The sequence below is a fragment of the Parasteatoda tepidariorum genome, chromosome 3, assembly GCF_043381705.1.
Source record: "Parasteatoda tepidariorum isolate YZ-2023 chromosome 3, CAS_Ptep_4.0, whole genome shotgun sequence".
Lineage (NCBI taxonomy): Eukaryota > Metazoa > Arthropoda > Arachnida > Araneae > Theridiidae > Parasteatoda > Parasteatoda tepidariorum.
In genome coordinates this window covers 88143971-88164689 of record NC_092206.1, presented here as the reverse complement: position 1 = coordinate 88164689, position 20719 = coordinate 88143971, and the positions used below count along the sequence as shown (strand labels likewise).

At 32.2% G+C, this 20719-nt stretch overlaps 1 protein-coding gene and 4 non-coding genes across 5 annotated transcripts; all 5 read left to right on the top strand.

Moving 5' to 3' along the window:
- Nucleotides 1-210: 210 nt before the first annotated feature.
- LOC107444347 (astacin-like metalloprotease toxin 5) lies at nucleotides 211-9014 on the top strand. The gene is made up of 6 exons (XM_021148228.3): nucleotides 211-335; nucleotides 2103-2176; nucleotides 3226-3307; nucleotides 5538-5658; nucleotides 6907-7082; nucleotides 8717-9014. The coding sequence occupies exons 1-6, from the start codon at nucleotides 293-295 to the stop codon at nucleotides 8941-8943; spliced, it is 723 nt and encodes a 240-aa protein (XP_021003887.1). The 5' UTR covers nucleotides 211-292; the 3' UTR covers nucleotides 8944-9014.
- A 2455-nt stretch (nucleotides 9015-11469) lies between these two features.
- On the top strand, nucleotides 11470-11551 carry TRNAS-UGA (transfer RNA serine (anticodon UGA)). Its single transcript has one exon. It is a non-coding gene; the product is annotated as a tRNA-Ser (tRNA).
- A 1988-nt stretch (nucleotides 11552-13539) lies between these two features.
- On the top strand, nucleotides 13540-13621 carry TRNAS-UGA (transfer RNA serine (anticodon UGA)). The gene has a single exon. It is a non-coding gene; the product is annotated as a tRNA-Ser (tRNA).
- Nucleotides 13622-16181: 2560 nt separating this feature from the next.
- TRNAS-UGA (transfer RNA serine (anticodon UGA)) lies at nucleotides 16182-16263 on the top strand. Its single transcript has one exon. It is a non-coding gene; the product is annotated as a tRNA-Ser (tRNA).
- A 1612-nt stretch (nucleotides 16264-17875) lies between these two features.
- On the top strand, nucleotides 17876-17957 carry TRNAS-UGA (transfer RNA serine (anticodon UGA)). The gene has a single exon. It is a non-coding gene; the product is annotated as a tRNA-Ser (tRNA).
- The last annotated feature ends 2762 nt before the right edge of the window (nucleotides 17958-20719 follow it).

Below are 20719 nucleotides of genomic sequence, written 5' to 3'. Positions count from 1 at the left end.
AAAGCCCTGTGATCTTTTCACGGAACTCTAGGGTTCCGCGGAACACCAGGGTTCCTCGGAACACCATTTGGGTTTCATTTGCCATCTAAAGTTAGCCGGTCCACATAGATGGAAAAATACAATAATTAATTTTATTTCGGAATGATATATCTAAGATAATTCTGATTAATTTTTTATTAAATAATTGCATCATACTAGTTATCATTTTCGTGGAAAATTTGCACCTGTTGTGTATGCAAGATTTTCACTCGAAATATTTTGAACCAGCATACGTTGGTGCCATCCTGTGAAAATGATAGTTTTCCTGTTTGCTCTTTTATGCTTCACGCACGGTGGTAAGTTACTAAGTTTAGTTTACAGTTTTTACCAAATTTCAAATTATTTTTATTAATGTATAATTGGCAAGAGTTGTAGAAAGTATATGAAATTTAGAGTTAATCAAACATAGATTTGAATGCATAAATCAAATTAGGGTGACCTTTTTTTAATTAGGCAGTCTATTTCGTATTAAAATTATTTTTTTTAACGTAAATTTGCAGAAATTTTTTCCACCCAATTATTTTAGTTAATTATCGCCATTAACAGACAGTTTTTCTAAACGTTAGTTTCGTTTATTTTGCATTTTTATGATAACTTTGTCGGCGCGCATGCGCGTCAGCTCCCCGGCAGAAGATAGTGTAACTTCCATGATGACAGACGGTTCGCATGTAGCTCCGAAATAAAACTTCTGAAATCGCTTTTGGCGATAAATAAAAATAAAACTACTGAAATAAATAAAAATAAATCAAATCTTTTGAAAGGAGTGGTCCGTCCTTATAATTTTCTCTTCAAACATTTTAGATAAAAATTTACTTATTTCGAAAAATACACAATTCAAAGAAGTGAGGGAAACGCCAAGATTCAGAAAAGTAAACAAAACTTTTCGAAAAAGACGTTATAGAACATTTGAATTATTTTTTTTTTCATCTTTAATTTCAATTCGGCTATTTTTTAAATATGTGTCTTAATTTCTTATTATTTTATTCATTACATATTAAACAAATTATAATTATTAAAACGTATGGAAAATTTCATCAAACTATAATTATATTTTTAAATGTTTCTTTTAAATATTTATGCATGTACAAAAAATAAGCAAATGAGAAAAATAAGTAAAAAAAAATGTTCCACCTTGAGTAATTTTTGATTTAATGATTCACCTTCACGTACCTTCACGTTCTAGGACTCATTCTGAATAGTTCGAGGGGATGATCTCAAATATGCTAATTAATTAGTGTGGACGAATATTTTAAGTTACGAAATAAGACACAAAAACGTGCTTCTTATGAATGAACATTATACCTTTTTTCGACAGATTCGAATTTCTGATCTCTAAAATATAGAAGGTAACTACATTCTAATAAACTTGGTTCTGATAGTTTAGTCTGTCGAGCACTCTGTAGTAAGGACCGCTGAATGTTAATTTTACTTTTTGCGTATTTCGCCATATCTTGAAAAGTTTTTGCACACAATTATAAAATTTGTCTATCAAAAGACAATTTCATCCAAAATCCAAAAAAAAAAAAAAAAAAAAAAAAAAAAAAAAAAAAAAAAAATACTTTTAGTAAATATTTATTAATTTTTAGTATTTTATTTATTAATAGCCGAAAACGTTTTAAATTATAAGGTCTACAATTTTTTTACATAATTTTGAAGAATGTAATTTTAAATACTGAAACACGAAATTTGAGCAAAATCCATTTGAATTGAAACAGTTCCATTTTTGAAGCAATGAGGAAAAAAAAATGGAAATAAAAATATGGCCACCGAAGCCGACGTCTTCAGGGGGTACCAGCTCCGGAAGCCATAAAACAAAACCTTTTCTATTGAGAGAGCCAGACGAATGTCAAAATTTGCTCTCTCAGTACCCCGAAGTTTTTTCTAAAGTCTAGAAAAAATACTAGAAATACATAAAATCAAATCAGAATAGAAATATCAAACAAAATCTTGAGAATATAATACAAAAATGAAAATACAAAACTCACAGTAAACTGGTCAAACTGATTCTGTTATTATTGAATTAAATATTTTGTATTCTTTTACTTAAGTAGTTCCAATTATAGGTTATACTGAAGAAAGAGTGTTGGAAAATGTGGATCTATTTGAAGGCGATATTTTGGGAATAGATCCTCACACGGTAAGAATAGATAATACTCTCTAATTTACTTTTTACTCTGTTGTAAATCCATTGATTTAAAATGATCATAACCACGAATGAAAATATAGACGAATCTAGACTTTGTTTAATCGATGGACTTTTTCCCAGAAATGCTAAATGTATATAATAAGGCACACATTTAAATTATTCAGAAGGGTATTCTTTTTAACAACTTACATGTATTCAAATTGATTTGGAGTATTGAGCAGTTATGTAGTGGAAATTCCGCAAACATATGAACTGCCTACCTGAAAATAGTACTAAGTATAAGTTAGATGCAAAATTGTCAACTCTGGAAAAAATGTGGTGTATCACTACATTGCCTTCATCCTTTTGATGCAGATGGAACACCGGGGTTCATTTTATATATATTTTTTTCTGGCGCTCTAATTACAAGCAAAAATATATTTTGGATATTTTTCAACTTAAAAAAAAAAACAGTCATAGAGTTACTAAAGGAATTCTGTTAGATTATCGGAATTATACTTGCACTAAATTTAAAATTCAAAAAAAGTAGTTAGAATTTTTTTCCATCCATATTTAAAAATTTATCAACAATCGATTTTGTAAATTAAAAAAATTTCAATGATGAATGACTTTTTCTTTTAGATCTAAATGAGTGCAAATTTAAAACAAAAAAATATTGTTTAGAGCTGCGTGTTGGGAAGATTTTACTTTTAACGCAGAAAAAATAACTTTAAAAAGCTAAATAGTACAACATTTTTACTTATTTTGACAGTAATTATTACAAAAAAATGAAAAAGTACGTTTATAAACAATCTGTGCCAAAAAGTTAAATGTTAATAAATACGTGAATCTGAACATAGATAAATATAAAAATCTATCTGAATATATATAAATATAAATTCGATATGATAAACAAATCAGGGGGTTCTATTTTAAAGAATAAATTAGACAGCTAACTATTTTTTAAGAGTTAACTCTGCATGTTTTATTTTCTTTCTCCTACAATACTTACCATAGGTTTGATATAGTTATTAAAAATTTGCATCTGGTATTTCTTGTAGGATCGAAATGCTATACCTAAAGATTCTCAACGCTGGCCTGGAGGACGAGTCCCATATTTGATGGATCCTTATACAACTTACGGTAATATTCAATAATGGTTTTTGATTTTCCAGCATAAATTAATTTGTTTATGCTCCATTTTGTGTAATAAAATTTTCAAAAAGTCAATTCATTACATGCAAGCAATAACAGAAAGATCATTTCTCCGATCATTGCGAGTTATTTTTTCCAAACTGGTTTATATTGCAGATCAAGGAATATTGTACGATAATGTTTGGCAATAGACTGTTTTACTGTTATGCTAACAAGACATATGAAGTCTTTGGATCAATATAATAATGAACCTAATTTTCCAATTGTTCAGAATTCCGGAATTGCAGTCGTAATTCCGGAAACTCGTAAAATACGTGTCTGGAAATCATAAGATGAAATTGGGCTTAATGCGTGTGCCCAATAATCAGGAAAGAAAAACATTGCAGGAAACCACAACTGCAGCAACTTTATTACCAATGTAGTTAACTAAGACTACAACTTTTTTTTAAAAAATTTAGTGACTACAAACTGAAGCTTTTTGGGAAATAAAGATGACCCAAGTGCAGTGTTGACCACATTGCCGCAATCATGCCGTTGGTCACGAAATTGGAAGAAATTACTTCCATGACAAACCGTGGCCCACTATGTACCGTTGTCAGAAGTCTTTACTTTTTTCTTTAACAACAAAATACTTCCGAAATGTAGTCACTACTTTTAAGAGACCAACTTTTCTGGAGAACTTAATTGACACCCATACTTAAAACAGCTTTGAATGACAAATTGGCTTATTTAAGCATCAATAATTATTAAGAAATATTTAGGTTAAGATGCTCTAGTTTGTTATTTTAATCCATTTTTATGTTTTGCCTTGTAGTTATGCCTGCAAGGCACATGAGGTTGCAATCTCTGCCCTCCATCCTCTCCTCTCGAGTTCCAATTAAGTTGGTTTCACGCATTGTTCATCATATTTCGCCTTTTTGATCTTGGCTTAACTCTCTTTCTCTTTCCATCTGGCGGCCAGGTCAAGGCGATTCGCTCGTTCTGCTTGAAAATATTCATTTAAACATTTTTATTCATTACTATAGTTACGCTGGAGCATCAGACGTATTCTCATTAACGCTCGGAAACAGGGACATTTTCATTACGTCCATTGACGGGCCCTCATAAGAATTGCAAATTTACATTGAAATAATTTAAACTTAGTTGAGTGTTTAGAATTTTCAGTAAACTTATGTTTAGGAACATTTCAACCAATTGAGATTTTGACATTTTAATTTTTACTGCTTTTCACAGTTTTCTTCTTCTTATTTAATTTTTTGACACTACTATGGTTCAGGTTTATGCTCCCGCCCTCCAAGCAGAAAACTGTGGTAAGTAGGATAATTTTTCTCCTACCTAAATCTAGATCTCCTATCGCCTATTTAATTCTTAATAAGTGGGTGTTTAGGCGTTGAAAAAACAGAGGCTTTTTCCATTGCACATGATTATTTGCAGGTAGAAAACGAGATGACATTTTGTACTTAAATATACCTCAAAACAACCTCGATACATCAAAAATACCTCAAATCAATATTAAATATACCTTAAATTTTCGTAAGGGTCACCACTAGAGTTCTGAATTTAATTATTGTTGCACATACTTGTGTGCACATTTCAAAGACGGCTTATAAGCCCTTGTCAAGTTGAAGGAGAACAAACAGCATAAATTAAGGAAGGATATTGCAAAGACACAACCAGGGTTGCAGCTGGATTCGAACCAGCTACCTCCATCTTGCAAAGTGTTTAGTAAACCTGCGAGACTCGGCTTGGGAGGTCCCCAGAATGCAGAAAAAAAGTGGAAACTGAAAAAAACGACTTTCCTTATACAAAACCGCAAGTGGGTTAAATAAAGCCTAAGTTTCTGCCGGATAATTTTATTACCACACTATCAACAACATCAACTTACCATTTTGGAGAAACGATTCTTTAAAAAAATTTTTTTGTGCCCCGTTGTATTTTGCAGTTTAGTATTTTTATTCTTATTATTGTGTAAAATGTGTCGTATAAAATCATGTTTGTTGTTGTTGTTGTTGCTCATCCCCTTGGTCTAGAGCCCTAGACCAGGTCCAGAAGATCATGTCGCATCAGCAAGTCATAGACAGTCTCTCCATCACTCATCAGTTGCCTCACAGAGCCACCAATAAAATCATGTTTTGATGCATGTATAAATATTATACTATTTATTCCAGTTGTTGACTTTATTCCACATTTATAATTTTTATACGATTAAATATTGCAGATTCAAAAGAAACAGCTATGATCAAGAAAGCTTTTGCGGAGTTCGAAGAAAAGACTTGCATCCGTTTTGTTGAGAAAGAAGAAGACGAGCAAGATTATGTGCTCATATTTGCCGGACGAGGGTAATTAAAAATAAATCAAATTTCATATCATTGCAATAAACTTTGACTCCTAATAAAATAAAACAGGGCCCTACTTAGCCTAATCGGGCTTCCCAACTCCAATGGTCAGACGAAATATTGTTCTGTCCTTTTTATTAATTTTCTGAGAATTCATTAATTTTCTGTCCATCATGCCGAGTGCTGTTTTCTGATTGTTAACTTTATCATTTAGCTGTGAAAAATTCATATCCTTGCTGACATAGGGACGGAATTCTGCTTAATTTTTACAATTACGATGGCTCAATTAAGCCAGCCAGAACCCTGCATTTTTGTAAACATATCGCGTTTTGAGATATGTAAAAATACAGGATTTAGATTGGCAAAATTTGTCCAACGTGATTGCAAAACTCTAGCTGAATTCCGCCCTAGAAAGCCATGGATTTACGAAATATAGATTTTGTGTGTTCATTCGATAGATTAATGAAGAAGCTAACATAAAACTGATGGATTCTACACTGTATTGATATTTTGTTTAAAAAAATTGTATCAAAGAAGGAAACGTAAAAAAAACTTTCTATTCGATTTGGGGGTCCCCTTTGATGTGGGGGCCCGGGGCAATTTCCCCGTTTGTCCCTGCCTTTGTCAGGCACTGCATATGTATATATATATAAAAAAAACACACTTTGAAAACTTTTTGACCTTAAAATGGTCATTAGTTAAAGATTTTCCTGCTCCTAAGATATTTTTCATATAGATCATTTTATGGGTACTATCTTATTTAAACTGATAGAACAATTTAATATTTTTTCTCGAAATAAGTTGATATTGTTAATTCCGCTTAAGTAGATAAGTTTATTTATTTCGTTATCGTCGTTTCAACGACAAATCGAACCTTTTAAGAAGATATTAGCAACAGGTTGTTGCATTTTGCATCAAACTACTTTAATTTGAGTAGAAACACGTGAAACTTATATATGAAATAAGTCACGCCTTGCAAAACATGGGCAATACGTGCTACCGTTTTATAGTGGAATTTTGCGGTTTTTAAATTTAATTGAATTGTTAACGTAGCAAGAAAAGCTAAACAAATGGGCTACCGGCTGCGTTTTTTTTTTTACTAATAAACTTTTATCATTCGGGAAAAGAAAGAATTTTTTTTTTATCTGAAAGTCTGCCAATTTTTTGTCTTATTTAAAAGGATTTTAAAATTTTTCAAAATGGTGACTTTGGCGTTACCTTAAAATGCATATCATGTTTATCAACCTGTAGGTGCTACTCAAAAGTTGGCAAGACAGGAGGCGTTCAGGCATTATCTTTTGGGAAGAACTGCTTTCAACATCCCACTCTAGTACATGAACTAGGTCATGCCATAGGGTTCTTCCACGAGCACACACGATCTGACAGGGATGATTACATAACTATTCACTGGAGTGCCATAATGAACAGTAAGTTCAGAAAACTTAATAATAGGAAGATTTTGCAAATTTACGTTAGTTTCCGTACGTAAGATTTTAAGTAATGGCGTATGCACCCGTGAGAAAATATCGAACGTAAGTGAAAATTAGAGTCCTCGGAAAAATCCGTAAGTAAAAAAACGTGGTGGAGTATCGTTTTTAATTTGACTACAAAATCAAAATAAACATTTACAATGGACGTAGACGATCTCTTCGTTCAGCCAATTGTTGTAATAATTTTTTTTTCAAATGGCAGGCACTGAACTTTATTCTTCGCCTTAGAAGATGCCGGAATTGTTACTCATTTTACGTTACCCAGTGGGCACCTGAGAACCAAAGTCACGGAGGCGATCAACATTGCCCACGCCACACTGCCACAAACCCGTTCATAGACTGTTGTAATATTGCACCATTCATTTCATCAATATATTTCATCAAATTCGCATTCCGTGTCCATTTTTAAGTTCGAAGGTAGGCTTAAGCAGAAAATAACTATAAACAGTTTGCTTTCGTTTTTGTATTGTTAATCACGTCAACGTGACGTAAAGTTACGTAGCATCTAAAATAAACGCGAGCATGCGCAGTTGATACAAATCTTGCATACGGGAGCTTACGGAAGCTAACGTAAAAGTGCGAAATCTCCCTATTATGAATAATCATAAAACCCTTTTTTGTTACATTCAATATTTGTGTGTTCCTTTTTAGTTGTAGAAGAAAGAATTGTACTAAGAACATCTTTAATTTATGGAAATATAAACAGTTTAGAAATTGGGATTTTTTTAAAGCTAAATTAAAAGACACTAACAATTTTTAAATAAGCTAAATCATACTTTATAACAAATATCTTGGCTTTTGAACAGTTCGAGTTTCCCTTTTACAGTGTCAAAAATGGTCGTCATCCAAATTTTACTGTAATAAATGTAATATTTATAAAAATGGTTTATGCATTATATTATGTAATTGCGACTATGTACTCCAAGTATATTTAAAACTGCCCCTCTTTGTCACTTGAACTAATTTGAACAAGTTTTCTAACGTTGTGAAACTTAATTTTTCTTTAAATGCAGAAAAAAATTGTATCAAAAGAGCATAAGATAAGGTTTTTTTTTTTTTTTTTTTTTTTAATTTTTTTTTTTTTTTTTTTTTTTTTAACTTTTCTTTTTTTAAATTTAATATATCGGTTGACATCTGCAGCTCTCACAATTGTAATTTATGTATTATATATTACTAATTAATATTATATTTTCATGTATTATTTTAATGTAATTTTTAAATTTAAGAAATATATTATAACATTATATTTTATGATTATTATGGATGATCCAGTAGTTAAAGTACTTAGCCCTTGTGGTAAAGAATTGGGGTTTGATTCCCAGTGGTGGCTTGAAGGCCACGCAGCTTCATATCGATGGGTATCTCCTTGTTTAGGAAAAATGCGACTTGTACGCAACGCTGACCACATTGCCACGATTGTGCCGTTGGTTATGAAATTGGAGAGCCTTAATCCCCATGACAATCCTGGCCCACAACGGGCTGCAGCAGGAATGCTTCAATAGTTCTTCTTCTTATTATTTACTTTATTAATATTATCATGAATAACGTGGAGTATATAAAATTTCTTGCAGCCGCTAAAGATCAATTCTACAAGCTTATGCCTGCAGAAAACCGATTATTGGATTCGTTCGATTACGATTCCATAATGCTGTATGGAGAGAGGACATTCTCCAAAGATGGTTGGACGAAGACAATGACAGCCAATGAAAAGGGACGAAAATTGGTCGATGTCTATGATAAAAAAGGACTTAGCGATAGTGATGTCAAACGTATTAAGAAACTTTATGAATGCAAATGAAAATTTTTTTGAATATTTGTATATTAGTATGCTAAATAATAAAAAGTCTAAAAAATTATTAATTTATAAAATTTTGCACTCTTTTCCATTGAAATATATCTTGCACATGGAAAAAATGAATTTCAAGCAAAGAGTGAGAGAGAATGTTTAAGAGATAAATATTCCTTTTTTCCTTATTTAACCCATTAATTTAAGACAAAATGAGCGAAAAATATTATATTTATCTTTTTTATAATTTATTGTTATGATCTTTCTGCGTTAAAGGTTAATGATTTTCAAATTTAATGATTTTTCAAATTTGCGCTTCATTATATCCAAGCGAAACAGTTATTAGTCATTGAAATTACTTCCTCTCAACTCCAAACCCAGGCTCGAATCCCACCTGTGACTAGTTGACATGAATTCCGCTTCCTGTCGCCCACAGAGCTGACATAAAATATCCTCAGTGGTAGTCGGATTATGGATTGCAATACCCTTGCCGTCATGCTAACAGTGGGAGGTTTGCTTGGTAGCGCAAATGCGGGTTAGTTCCATCAAAAAGTCCTCCGTGAAGGCTAGTTTGTCTTGACATTTGGTTCAGGAGTTCCCTTGTGTTCTGAGTTGGTTTCAAAATGACAAGGTTACGGAGTCGAAGATTGGCAGTCGTAAACTCAAATTTGGCTCGGCTGTTCAACGGTGGTAATAAAATGGTTAAAAAATGAAGAATGCTGAAATTGAGAACCGTGTTGGTTCAGAGGATAGAGCTTTCGCCTCCCAATGAGGTGAACCGGGTTCGAATCCCATCGATGGCTTATCGATTCGAATTCATCACCCGGCACGCACCGACAACAGTGCTGATGTGAAATATCCTCAGTGGTAGACGGATCACAAATTAGAATCCCCTTGCCGCCAGGCTATCCATGAGAGATTTTAAACCAATGAAAAGCAAATGCGAGTTAGCTCCATCAAAAAGTCCTCCATGAAAGCTAGTTTGTCCTGACGCTTGATTCAAGAGATTCCTTGTCTTCTGAGCTGGTTTCAAAATGACAAAGAGATTCGAGATCTTTGGGGTATTCTTGAAATTTAATTTTAGGCTTTTTACGTAAATCTGCTTAACGTGACGATAAACGTCCCATTATTTAATGCCTATGCAATCTATGTCCATTCAAATTGAATTACTTTATGTCCATACAAATTGCGTCAGATTATTTTATGTCCTTTTGACGCACAATTTCTATTAAACATATTTTTCTTACTTTCTTCAATATTTTATATTTATTCCGTTTAAAAGAAATGAAAATTGTTAGATTTAATATTTTAATAATTTTTGGTTAGGAAATACAGCATGAAACACCGGTGTCTTTTACTGAGTTAAAGGTACTGCTCCCGGCTTGCAGCGACTACAGTGCTGACTTCTTCTTTCCAATGGCAGGCACTGAATTTGAATCTTTGCCTATACTATGCCAGAATTGTTGCTCATTTCGCGTTACCCAGTGGGCACCTGTGAACCAAAGTCACGGAGGCGAGCAACATTGCCCACGCCACACTGCCACAAACCCGTTTATAGGGTGGGCCACATTCACACATCATACATACACACAACAGAGGACAGCATAAAGAGAGAGAGAAACATCCATGCCCAGAGCGGGATTCGAGCCCGCAGCCTATGGCTTCGCAGTCAAGGCACGCTAACCGCTCGGCCACCTGGCCGGCACACTGCTGACTTAAAATAACCTCAGTGGTAGACGGAGCAGGGTTAGAATGCCCTTGCTGTCGAGCTCACCATATGAGGTATTCGTGGCTTTCTTCCTTATGTGTCGTAATGCGAGTTAATTTCAAAAAAGCCCTCCACAAAGGCTGGTTTGTCCCAATGTTTGATCCAGGAGTTCCCTTCTTCAAAAGGAGGAGTTCCTTGGGTTCAAAATTGCAAAGCTATGTAGTTTGAACATTGATAGTCATAAACTTAGAATCGGGTTGGCTGTTCAACACCGGTTATAAAATAAAATAAAATATATTCTTCTATTGTTTTAGTTTTTTTTATATAAAAAAAATAAATAGTATAATTATCCAAATATTGTGTACAGATAAATAACTCAAAGTTTTAACCTTATAAGTAACTTTATTTAATTTATATTTTTATAAGTTATTTCTTAATTTGAAAAAAAAAATCGATTCTAAAGTATTACTAGAAAAATACTAAATAGAGAGCTAGATATAGTTTAAATGCCATAAATTTTTTAGAAGAAAAAAAAAATCATACAGAAATCAAAAATTTTTTTATTCTTATTTTCTACCTAGACTTTGTACGCGGTACTTTTGATAAAGATAATGTTAAGTGTACATGATGATACAGGATCTATAATATTTAGACACTTCGCTTCTCAACACTTCGCTGAAGCGTGCTGTTATAGATAAAACTAAAAACTTAATTTTATTCTATAAATAGTCATTAATAAATTATCGGGCAGCTGCTGAAAAAATAAACATTTCACGTTGTGTTCCGTATGTGAGGTACCTCCGCAAAATTGAAATCTTTATGATAGACGAGCAGCCGTGGCCGAGTGGTTAAGGCGATGGACTTGAAATCCATTGGGGTCTCCCCGCGCAGGTTCGAATCCTGCCGGCTGCGTTATTTTTTTTTTATTTTTATGAATCTTTGATTTTGTAGCTATAAACATAAATAATATTTATTATGTTTAACATAGCCTTTAAACATAGATAATATTTATTAAACTAATTTTTAATGTAACTTTTACAAATAACTTGTTATTTTCCATCTTGGGGTTTTCTTACCTCAATTATTAGATGCTCAGTGTAGGAGTAAAATTTTCTTTTCGGGGGGGGGGGGGATCTTGACCGTATCACTTGATCCAACTTCATTAACCCTTTGATGCAAAATTTTTATTAAACACAATTTTCAAACTTTTTTATTATATTGTATTAATAACGTCAAAAATAAGTGTACAAATATTATGATTAGCATATTAATAATTTATGGCGATGAAATACAGCATGAAACACCCGTGTTTTTTTTCTGCGTTAAAGGTAAAATTTTCCATATATGGCTCACAACCAAACAATGATTTTATTTACACTTCATTGTATTTAAGAGAAACAGTTATTAGTCACTGAAATTGCTTCCTCTCCGCTCTCGTCTCACTATGAGGAAGCCAGGTTCGAATCCCAGCTATGACTGGTTGATACGAATTCTGCTTCTGGCTCGCTTCGACCACAGTGTTGGTATAAAATATCATCAGTGGTCGTCGGATTATTTGTTAGAATTCCCTTGCAGTCGGGCTAACCGTGCGAGATTTCCTCTCCATGAAATGCAAATGCGTTTTAGTTCCATCAAAAAGTCCTCCACTAAGTCTAGTTTGTTTTGACACTTGATTCAAGAGTTCCCTTATCTTCTGAGCTGGGTTCACAATCACAAAGATACGGAGATGAACATTGGTAGCCGTAAACTCGGAATTGGGTCGGCTGTTCAAGGCTGGTTGTGAAGTAAAATATATCCTACAATAATTTATAATTATTCGAGGTCTTTGAGGTATTCTTGAAAGTTAATTTTAACCTTTTCTCTTAAATCTGTGTAACGTGACGATAAACGTCACATTATTTTATGTTCGTGCAATTATCCATTTGACGCACTCTTTCTATTAAACACATTTTTCATACTTTTTTCATTCAGGCCAAAATAAATGAAAATTATTAGATTTAATATTTTAATAATTTATAGTCATGAAATACAGCATGAAGCACCCGTGTCTTTTTACTGCGTACTGCTCCCGGCTTGCAGCGATTACAGTGCGGACGTAAAATAACCTCAGTGGTAGACGGACGAAAATAAGTTAGAATGCCCTTGCTGTCGGGCTCACCATGGGAGGAATTCGTTACTTTCCTTTCCATGTAAGGCAAGGCAAATGCGAGTAAGATTCATTAAAAAGCCCTCCACAAAGGATGGTTTGTCCCCAATGCTTGATCCGTGAGTTCCCTTGTCTTCTAGGTTTGGTTCAAAATTGCAACGCTACGGAGTTTGATCATTGATAGTTGTAAACTTAGAATCAGGTCGGCTGTTCAACACTGGCTGTAAAATAAAATAAAATATATTCTTTTAATTTATTAGTTTTTTTTATAAAAAAATAAGTAGTATAATTATGCAAATATTGAGTACAGATAATGTTTTGATGACAGATAATGAGTCAATGTTTTTACCTTATAAATAACTTTATATTTAATTTATATTTTTATAAGTTATTTCTTAATTTGAAAAAAAAAATTCACTTTTGAAATACTACTACAAAAGTAATAAATAGAGAACTAGATACAGTTTAAATACCACAAATTTTTCAGAAGAAAAATAATCAAACAGAAATCAATAAATTTCTTATTCTACACATTGCTTTTAAGAAAGGTGATGTTAAGTGTACTAGATGATACAGGATCTATAATATTTTGTTCTCAACACTTTGCTAAAACTTACTGTTATAGATAAAACTAAATTATATTTTATGAACAGTCATTAAATTATAGCGCAGCTGCTGAAAAGTAATCAAAGTTATCAAGGTTGTCTTCCGTATGTGCCGCGCTCGGCAAAATTGAAATTGGTGTCATAAGCGAGCAGTCGTGGCCGAGTGGTTAAGGCGATGGACTTGAAATCCATTGGGGTCTCCCCGCGCAGGTTCGAATCCTGCCGGCTGCGTTACTTTTTTTTTTATGAATCTATGATTTTGTAGTTATACATAGGTAATATTTATTAACTAAGTCCCCTTTTTTGTTCTTTGCTTCCTATTCGTCGTCATCCATTCACCCTTCCCTCCTATTGGCCGTTGCTCTAACCTCCCCTTGTGACGTCACCTTTCTCTGTATTTACCCTGTTTTCTCTCATTTCTTTCTGTTGCACTGATGAAAGTTGCCCTTTGAGCATCCGAAATAGCTGTCTGCATTAAATATTTTTTGTGCTCTTTAACGTTGTTTACCTTAGTTTGTATTTTAGCACAAAGGTCGCCCACTTGTGTATCTATGTTTAACATAGCCTTTAAACATAGATAAAATTTGTTAAACTAATTTTTAATATCACTTTTACAAATAACTTGTTATTTTCTATCTTGGGGTTTTCTTACCTCAATTATTCGGTTAGCACAGTGTAAGCGTAATTTTTTTTTGGGGGTGGGGTGGGGGTGGAGCGAATCTTGAGCGCATCACTTCATCCTACTTCATTAAGCCTTTAGTGTAAAATTTTTATTAAAATTTTTTTTCAAACTTTTTCATTATTTTGTATTAATTAACGTCAAAAATAAGTGAAAAAAATATTATAATTATCATTTTAATAACTTATGGCTATGAAATACAGCATGAAACACCCGTGTTTTTTTCTGCGTTAAAGGTAAAATTTTCCCTATATGACTCTCAACCGGAAAACGATTTTTTAAATTTGCACATGATTTTATTTAAGAGAAACAGTTATTAGTCATTGAAATTACTTCCTTTTCGCTCTCGCCTCCTAATGAGGTACCCAGGCTCGAACCCCAGCCGTGACTGGTTAATACGAAATCTGCTTCCAGCTCGCACCGACCACAGTGCTGACATAAAATATTCTCAGTGGTAGCCGGATTATGGGGTAGAATTCCATTGCCTTCAGGCTAACCGTGAGAGATTTTCTTCTCCATGAAACACCAATACGGGTTAGCTGCATCAAAAAATCTTCTCTTGAAATCTTATTTTGACACTTGATTCAAGAGTTCCCTTGTCTTCTGAGCTGGGTTCACAATCACAAAGATACGGAGATGAACATTGATAGCCATAAACTCGGAATCGGATCGGCTGTTTAAAGCAGGTTTTGAAACAAAATATATCCTACAGTAATTTATAATTTTTCGAGGTCTTTGAGGTATTCTTGAAAGTTAATTTCAGGCTTTACTCGTAAGGCTGTTTAACATGACGATAAGCATCACATTATATTATGTCCACGCACTTATCCCCTTGACACACAATTTCTATTAAACACAGTTTTAATTATTTTGTGTTAACTCGGGTCAAAATAAATGAAAAATATTATACTTAGTATTTTAATAATGCAAAATATAATACAACCAACAATAATTTTTCAACTACCTGCTATATACTACCTGTCTGAAAACAATACTAATGAGTAGCTTTATTTAAAAATATCATTTTTGGTAAAAATATGGTTTATTACTAGAGTGTCAAAGGATTTTTTAACTTTCAAAAAATGCTATATCCTAAAAACATTTTTTCTTTGTCTTTGCCTAATGGTTATTCAACAATGGTTTTTAAAACATAAAAGTTTTTTTTTTCTTCTTTCTTTTTGTAAATGTTAAATTGGGACGCTGCAAACTGAATTTAATAATTTATTCTTTTGAGCCGAGGTGACTCAGGGGATAGAGAGTCTGCCTCCCAAGTAGATGAACCAGGTTCGAATCTGACACGAATTCGTTTCCCGGCTTGCAGCGTCCACACTGCTGACGTAAGACATCCTCAGTGATGGACGGAGCATGGGTTAGAATACCCCTGCTGTCGGGCTTACCATGGGAGGTATTCGTAGCTTTCCTGTCCATGTAAAGCAAATGCGAGTTAGTTTCATTAAAAAACCCTCCACACTGGCTGGTTTATCCCACTGCTTGATCATAAGTTCCTTTGTCTTCTGGGTTGGGTTCTGAATAGCAAATCTACGGAGTTGAACATTGATAATTGTAAACTTAGAATTGGGTCTGTTGTTCAATGGTTATAGAATAAAATGAAATTTAAAATTTTATTTTCTTTTTATATAAAAAAATAGTGCAAGTATGCCAATATTGTGTACAGATGAGTAACTCATTGTTTTAACCTTGTTGGTAACTTTATTTAATTTATATTTTTATAAGTTACTTCATTATTTAGAAAAAAATTCAATTACAAATTATAACTACAAAAATAATAATTACAGAACTATATATAGTTAACATGCCATAAATTTTTCAGGAAAAAAATCAAACAGAAATCAATAATGTTCTTATTCTTATTTTCTACCTAGACTTTGTACGAGGTACTTTTGATAAAGATAATGTTAAGTGTATATGATGATACAGGATCTGTAATATTTTGTTCTAGACCCTTTGCTGAAACCTGTTATAGACAAAACTACATTTTATTACATAAACAGTCATTAATAAATTATCGGTCGGCTGCTGAAAAAATAAACATTTCATGTTGTGTTCCGTTTGTGTGGCACTCCACAAAATTGAAATCTTTATGAAAATTGAGCAGTCGTGGCCGAGTGGTTAAGGCGATGGACTTGAAATCCATTGGGGTTTCCCCGCGTAGGTTCGAATCCTGCCGGCTGCGTTACTTTCTTTTTTAATCTATGATTTTGCAGCAATGAACATGGATAATATTTATTATGTTTATCATAGCCTTTTAACATAGATAATATTTATTAATCTAATATAACCGAATGCGTTACTTTTTTTTGAATCTATGATTTCGTAGTTATAAGCATAGATAATATTTCTTATGTTTAACATAACCTTTAAAACATAGATAATATTTATTAAACTAATTTTTAATTCAACTTTTACAAATAACCTGCTATTTTCCATCTTGGGGTTTTCTTGCCTCAATTATTTGGTGAGCAGTGTAAGTGTAATTTTTTTTTTTTGGGGGGNCATTAATTTTTTTTTTTTGGGGGGGGGGGGCGAATCTTGCCTCCTGATGAGGTACTTGGGCTCGAATCCCAGCGGTAACTGGTACATACACGAAACCTGCTTCCGACTCGCACCGGCCACAGTGCTCACGTAAAATATTCTCAGTGGTAGTCGGAATGTGGGTTAGAATCCCATTACCTTCAGGCTAACCGTGAGAGATTTTCCTCTCCCTGAAACGCAAATACAGGTTAGTTCCATCAAAAAATCTTCCACGAAACCTGGTTTGTTTTGACTCTTGATTCAAGAGTTCAATTGTCCTGTTGAGCTTTGTTCTCCATCACAAAGATACAGAGATGAACATTGATAGCCGTAAACTCGGAATTAGGTTGGCTGCGTTCAAGCCCGGTTGTAAAGTAAAATATATCATACAGTAATTTATAATTATGTCAGGTCTTCGAGGTATTTTTGAAAGTTAATTTCATAGCCTTTTCTCGAAAATCTGTTTAACCAGACGATAAACGTCACATTATTTTATGTTCATGAATTATCCATTTGGTGCGCGGTTTCTATAAAACACATTTTTCATAATTTTTTCATTATTTTGTATTTATTTATACAGGCCAAAATAAATGAAAATTATTAGATTTAGTATTTTAATAATTTATGGTTATGAAATACAGCATGAAACACCGGTGTCTTTTTGCTGCATTAAAAGTAATGCTCCCGGCTTGCAGCGACTACAGTGCTGACGTAAAATAACCTCAGTGGCAGACGGACGAAAATGGGTTAGAATGCCCTTGCTGTCGGGCTCACCATGGGAGGTATTCGCTTCTTTCCTTTCCACGTAAGGCAAATGCGAGTTAGTTACATTGAAAAGCCTTCCACAAAGATTGGTTTGTCCCAATGCTTGATCCGAGAGTTCCCTTGTCTTCTGGGTTGGGTTCAAGTTATTTCTCAATTTAAAGAGCATCAATTCTAAAATACTATTACAAAAATGATGAATCGGGAACTAGATATAGTTTAAATACTATAAAGTTTTTCAGAAGAAGAAAAAATCAATCAGAAATCAATAAATTTCTTATTTTTATTCCGTACCTAGACTTTGTACACGGTACTTTTTTAAAAAAAGATATCTATAATATTTTATTTTCAACACTTTGCTGAAACTTACTGTTATAGATAAAACTAAATTTTACTACATAAACAGTCATAAATAAATTATCGCGCAGCTGCTGAAAAAGTAATCAAGGTTATCAACCTTTTGTTCCGTATATGCGGAACTCCGCAGAATAGGAAATCTTCATGATAAATGAGCAGTCGTGGCCGAGTGGTTAAGGCGATGGACTTGAAATCCATTGGGGTTTCCCCGCGCAGGTTCGAATCCTGCCGGCTGCGGTACTTTTATGAATCTAAGATTTTGTAGTTATTGAATCTTTTGATATCCATAATATTTATTAAACTAATTTTTAATTAAACTTTTAAAAATAACCTGTTATTTTGAATCTTACGGTTTTCTTACCTCAATTTTCAGTGTAAGAATAACTTTTTTTTTTCGGGGGAGGGAGGTGAATCATGAGCGTATCACTATTTAACCCTTGGACGTAGAATTTTTATTAAACATATTTTCCACCCTTTTTGATTATTTTTTATTAATTTACGTCAAAATAAGTAAAAAAATATTATATTTAGCATTTTAATAATTTATAGTTATGAAATACACCATTAAACACCGGGTGCTTTTTTCTGCGTTAAAGATAAAATTTTCCAAACAAGGCTCAACAATGATTTTTCAAATTTGCACTCATTTAGATCTAGAGAAACAGTTATTAGTCATTGAAATTACTTTAATTTACAAAATCTATTATTGATAAATTTTTGAATATGAATAAATAGAAAAATTTTCAAAAAACTTTTTTTGGATTTTATGTTTTAATGCAAATATATTTCCGATAATCTATCAGAATTTTTTAAAAATAATTATTGGACTGTTTTTTATAATAAAAAAATAAATAAAAAGGACACCGGAGTCTCATCTGCCTTAAAGAGATCGAAGTATTTCCTAGCAATTTTTAATTATTTTCTTACTTATTACGTTTTTGATTAGTATTCCAAAATAAAGGCTTAAAACTAAACTGGTGTTTTATTTTTTTATAAAACAGTACTTCAGGGGTATTACCTCATTAAGCAATATTTTATGATAAACATATTTAAGTCGGTCATTAATCGTTTTACTGATATTAAACAGTAAATAATTATTTTTATTACAAACTTTAGTATAACTTTATCCAGTCAACATTAATAATTATTATTATAATGAATGAAAAATTATAAAATATTTGGAATTAACTTTTGACACTGTTACTTAGTAATCTCTTTGGTGAAAAACGTTTAAAGAGTTTTAATAGTATTCGAAAAATAAATAGGAATTAATAAAACAAAATTATAGATAAAGTTTCAATGGTAATTCAGAAAAATATTAAGTTTGAATTTCGCCTCAATTGAATCGGAAATGTGTTAAAAAAATTTGTATGAATGCAATGAAACATTTTGAGATCTTCCAACTGAATATTTTTTAATTCAAATGTAATATCTGTTTACGTCAACAACTAATAAAAAAAAGATTACTACAATCATGGGTTATAATAACAGGAGGAAGTTTCCCTGTAGTATTATCTAGTTTCAGTTTATTATTTGATTAAAGTTTTTTTTAAATCAATATTTTATCTCTACATTTTTTCTGCCGTCAACGCTTAGTTCAAAACTTTGAACTTTTTAAATTTATTTAACAAAGAAATAATTATTTATTTTAAAAAGCTTACAATTAAGGGAATATAAATAAAAGATTTTTTTTTTTTTGCTGTTTCAAATCAGTCAGCTCCAGTCAGACACATCGACTTTACGAAAAATGTTTACAGTTCAGAAAATCAGCAATAATTTTTAATGAATAAGGTATAAAGCACGAAACATATCCATTTCACAGCTTCAAAATTATTTAAAATGCATATCTTGCTTCGTTAGATATTATCGCTTAGTAATCAATTCGCGTTCAGATGATAAGCTTTCGTCTTAAATAACACTTCACTGCAAACAATTGGGAAAAGATTACTGGTGGGTGGGGTGGTAGAGGGACGAAAGAAGGGTCTTTCCCTTTTTCATAACCGAAGGAGAACAGATTTGGCGCATTATCTGTATTACAGTTAAATGAAGTAACTTCGACTGGTGCTGAAATCTAAGTGTATCACAAACCATGAAAATCTTTTAATTTGATAATGGCTATTTTTGTTTTGTAATAAATTTAGTTATTTCGAATTTCACAAAAATGAAGATTTATTTATTTATTTTAACGAACTTGATAACTGGTAATAATTTGATTTCTAGAATCAACTTTCAAATTTTGTTTCAGGGACTTGCATTTAAATGTATGGTAATTTACATTTAATTACATAGCATTACAAGACTAAGCAAATAGAGAAAATTGAACTACATTTTAAAACTGAATTGTACTAATTTAAGGTATCCGACTATTTTTGAAAACTTTTTTTTGAAATATTAATATAAAATCTAAAAAAAAAAAAAAAATTTATTTGTTTTATTGCGTGTAAAAACTTATGAAACTAGCAGAAACAATTGTCACAATTCTTATTTTTACTTTCACTGCCATTTTTAGGCAAAAATAAGGATTTTTTTTTTTTGGATATACGCTAAACACTGTAAAAAAATTTTATAGTATGAAACAATATATTCTTTAGGGATTTTATTTAGAAGGCTGTCAACTATGTCTCGAACTATTATCGTAAAAGCAAGAGCATATACTAATGAGTTAAGGATCAATGTAGTTAAAAAAGCAAATTTTAAAAAATTGTCTTTGCGAAAAATATGCATAAAAAATAGAATTCTGCTTTTTTTCTCTTAGTCAGTAGTTCAAAATATGCGTGCTATAATCATAAACACTTATGACAAATTGTAGACAATTATTTTAAAAATACCATGAGATATAGTGTTTAATGTTAGTGTATAAAATGTGAAAAACCTGATTTTGAGATAAACGCATTTAAAGAGTTCACTAGTCTATTCACTGTTATCAATTTGCACAAAATCTACTATAACTTTGTAAATAATTGTAGTACAAACAAAAGTAAAGTATTTTTAGAAAGTTT

Coding starts and splice junctions, on each gene's coding strand:
- LOC107444347 (XM_021148228.3), top strand. CDS start 293: ATGATAGTTTTCCTGTTTGCTCTTTTATGCTTCACGCACGGTG. Junction 336..2,102: donor TTTATGCTTCACGCACGGTG/GTAAGTTACTAA, acceptor TTCCAATTATAG/GTTATACTGAAGAAAGAGTG. Junction 7,083..8,716: donor CTGGAGTGCCATAATGAACA/GTAAGTTCAGAA, acceptor AATTTCTTGCAG/CCGCTAAAGATCAATTCTAC.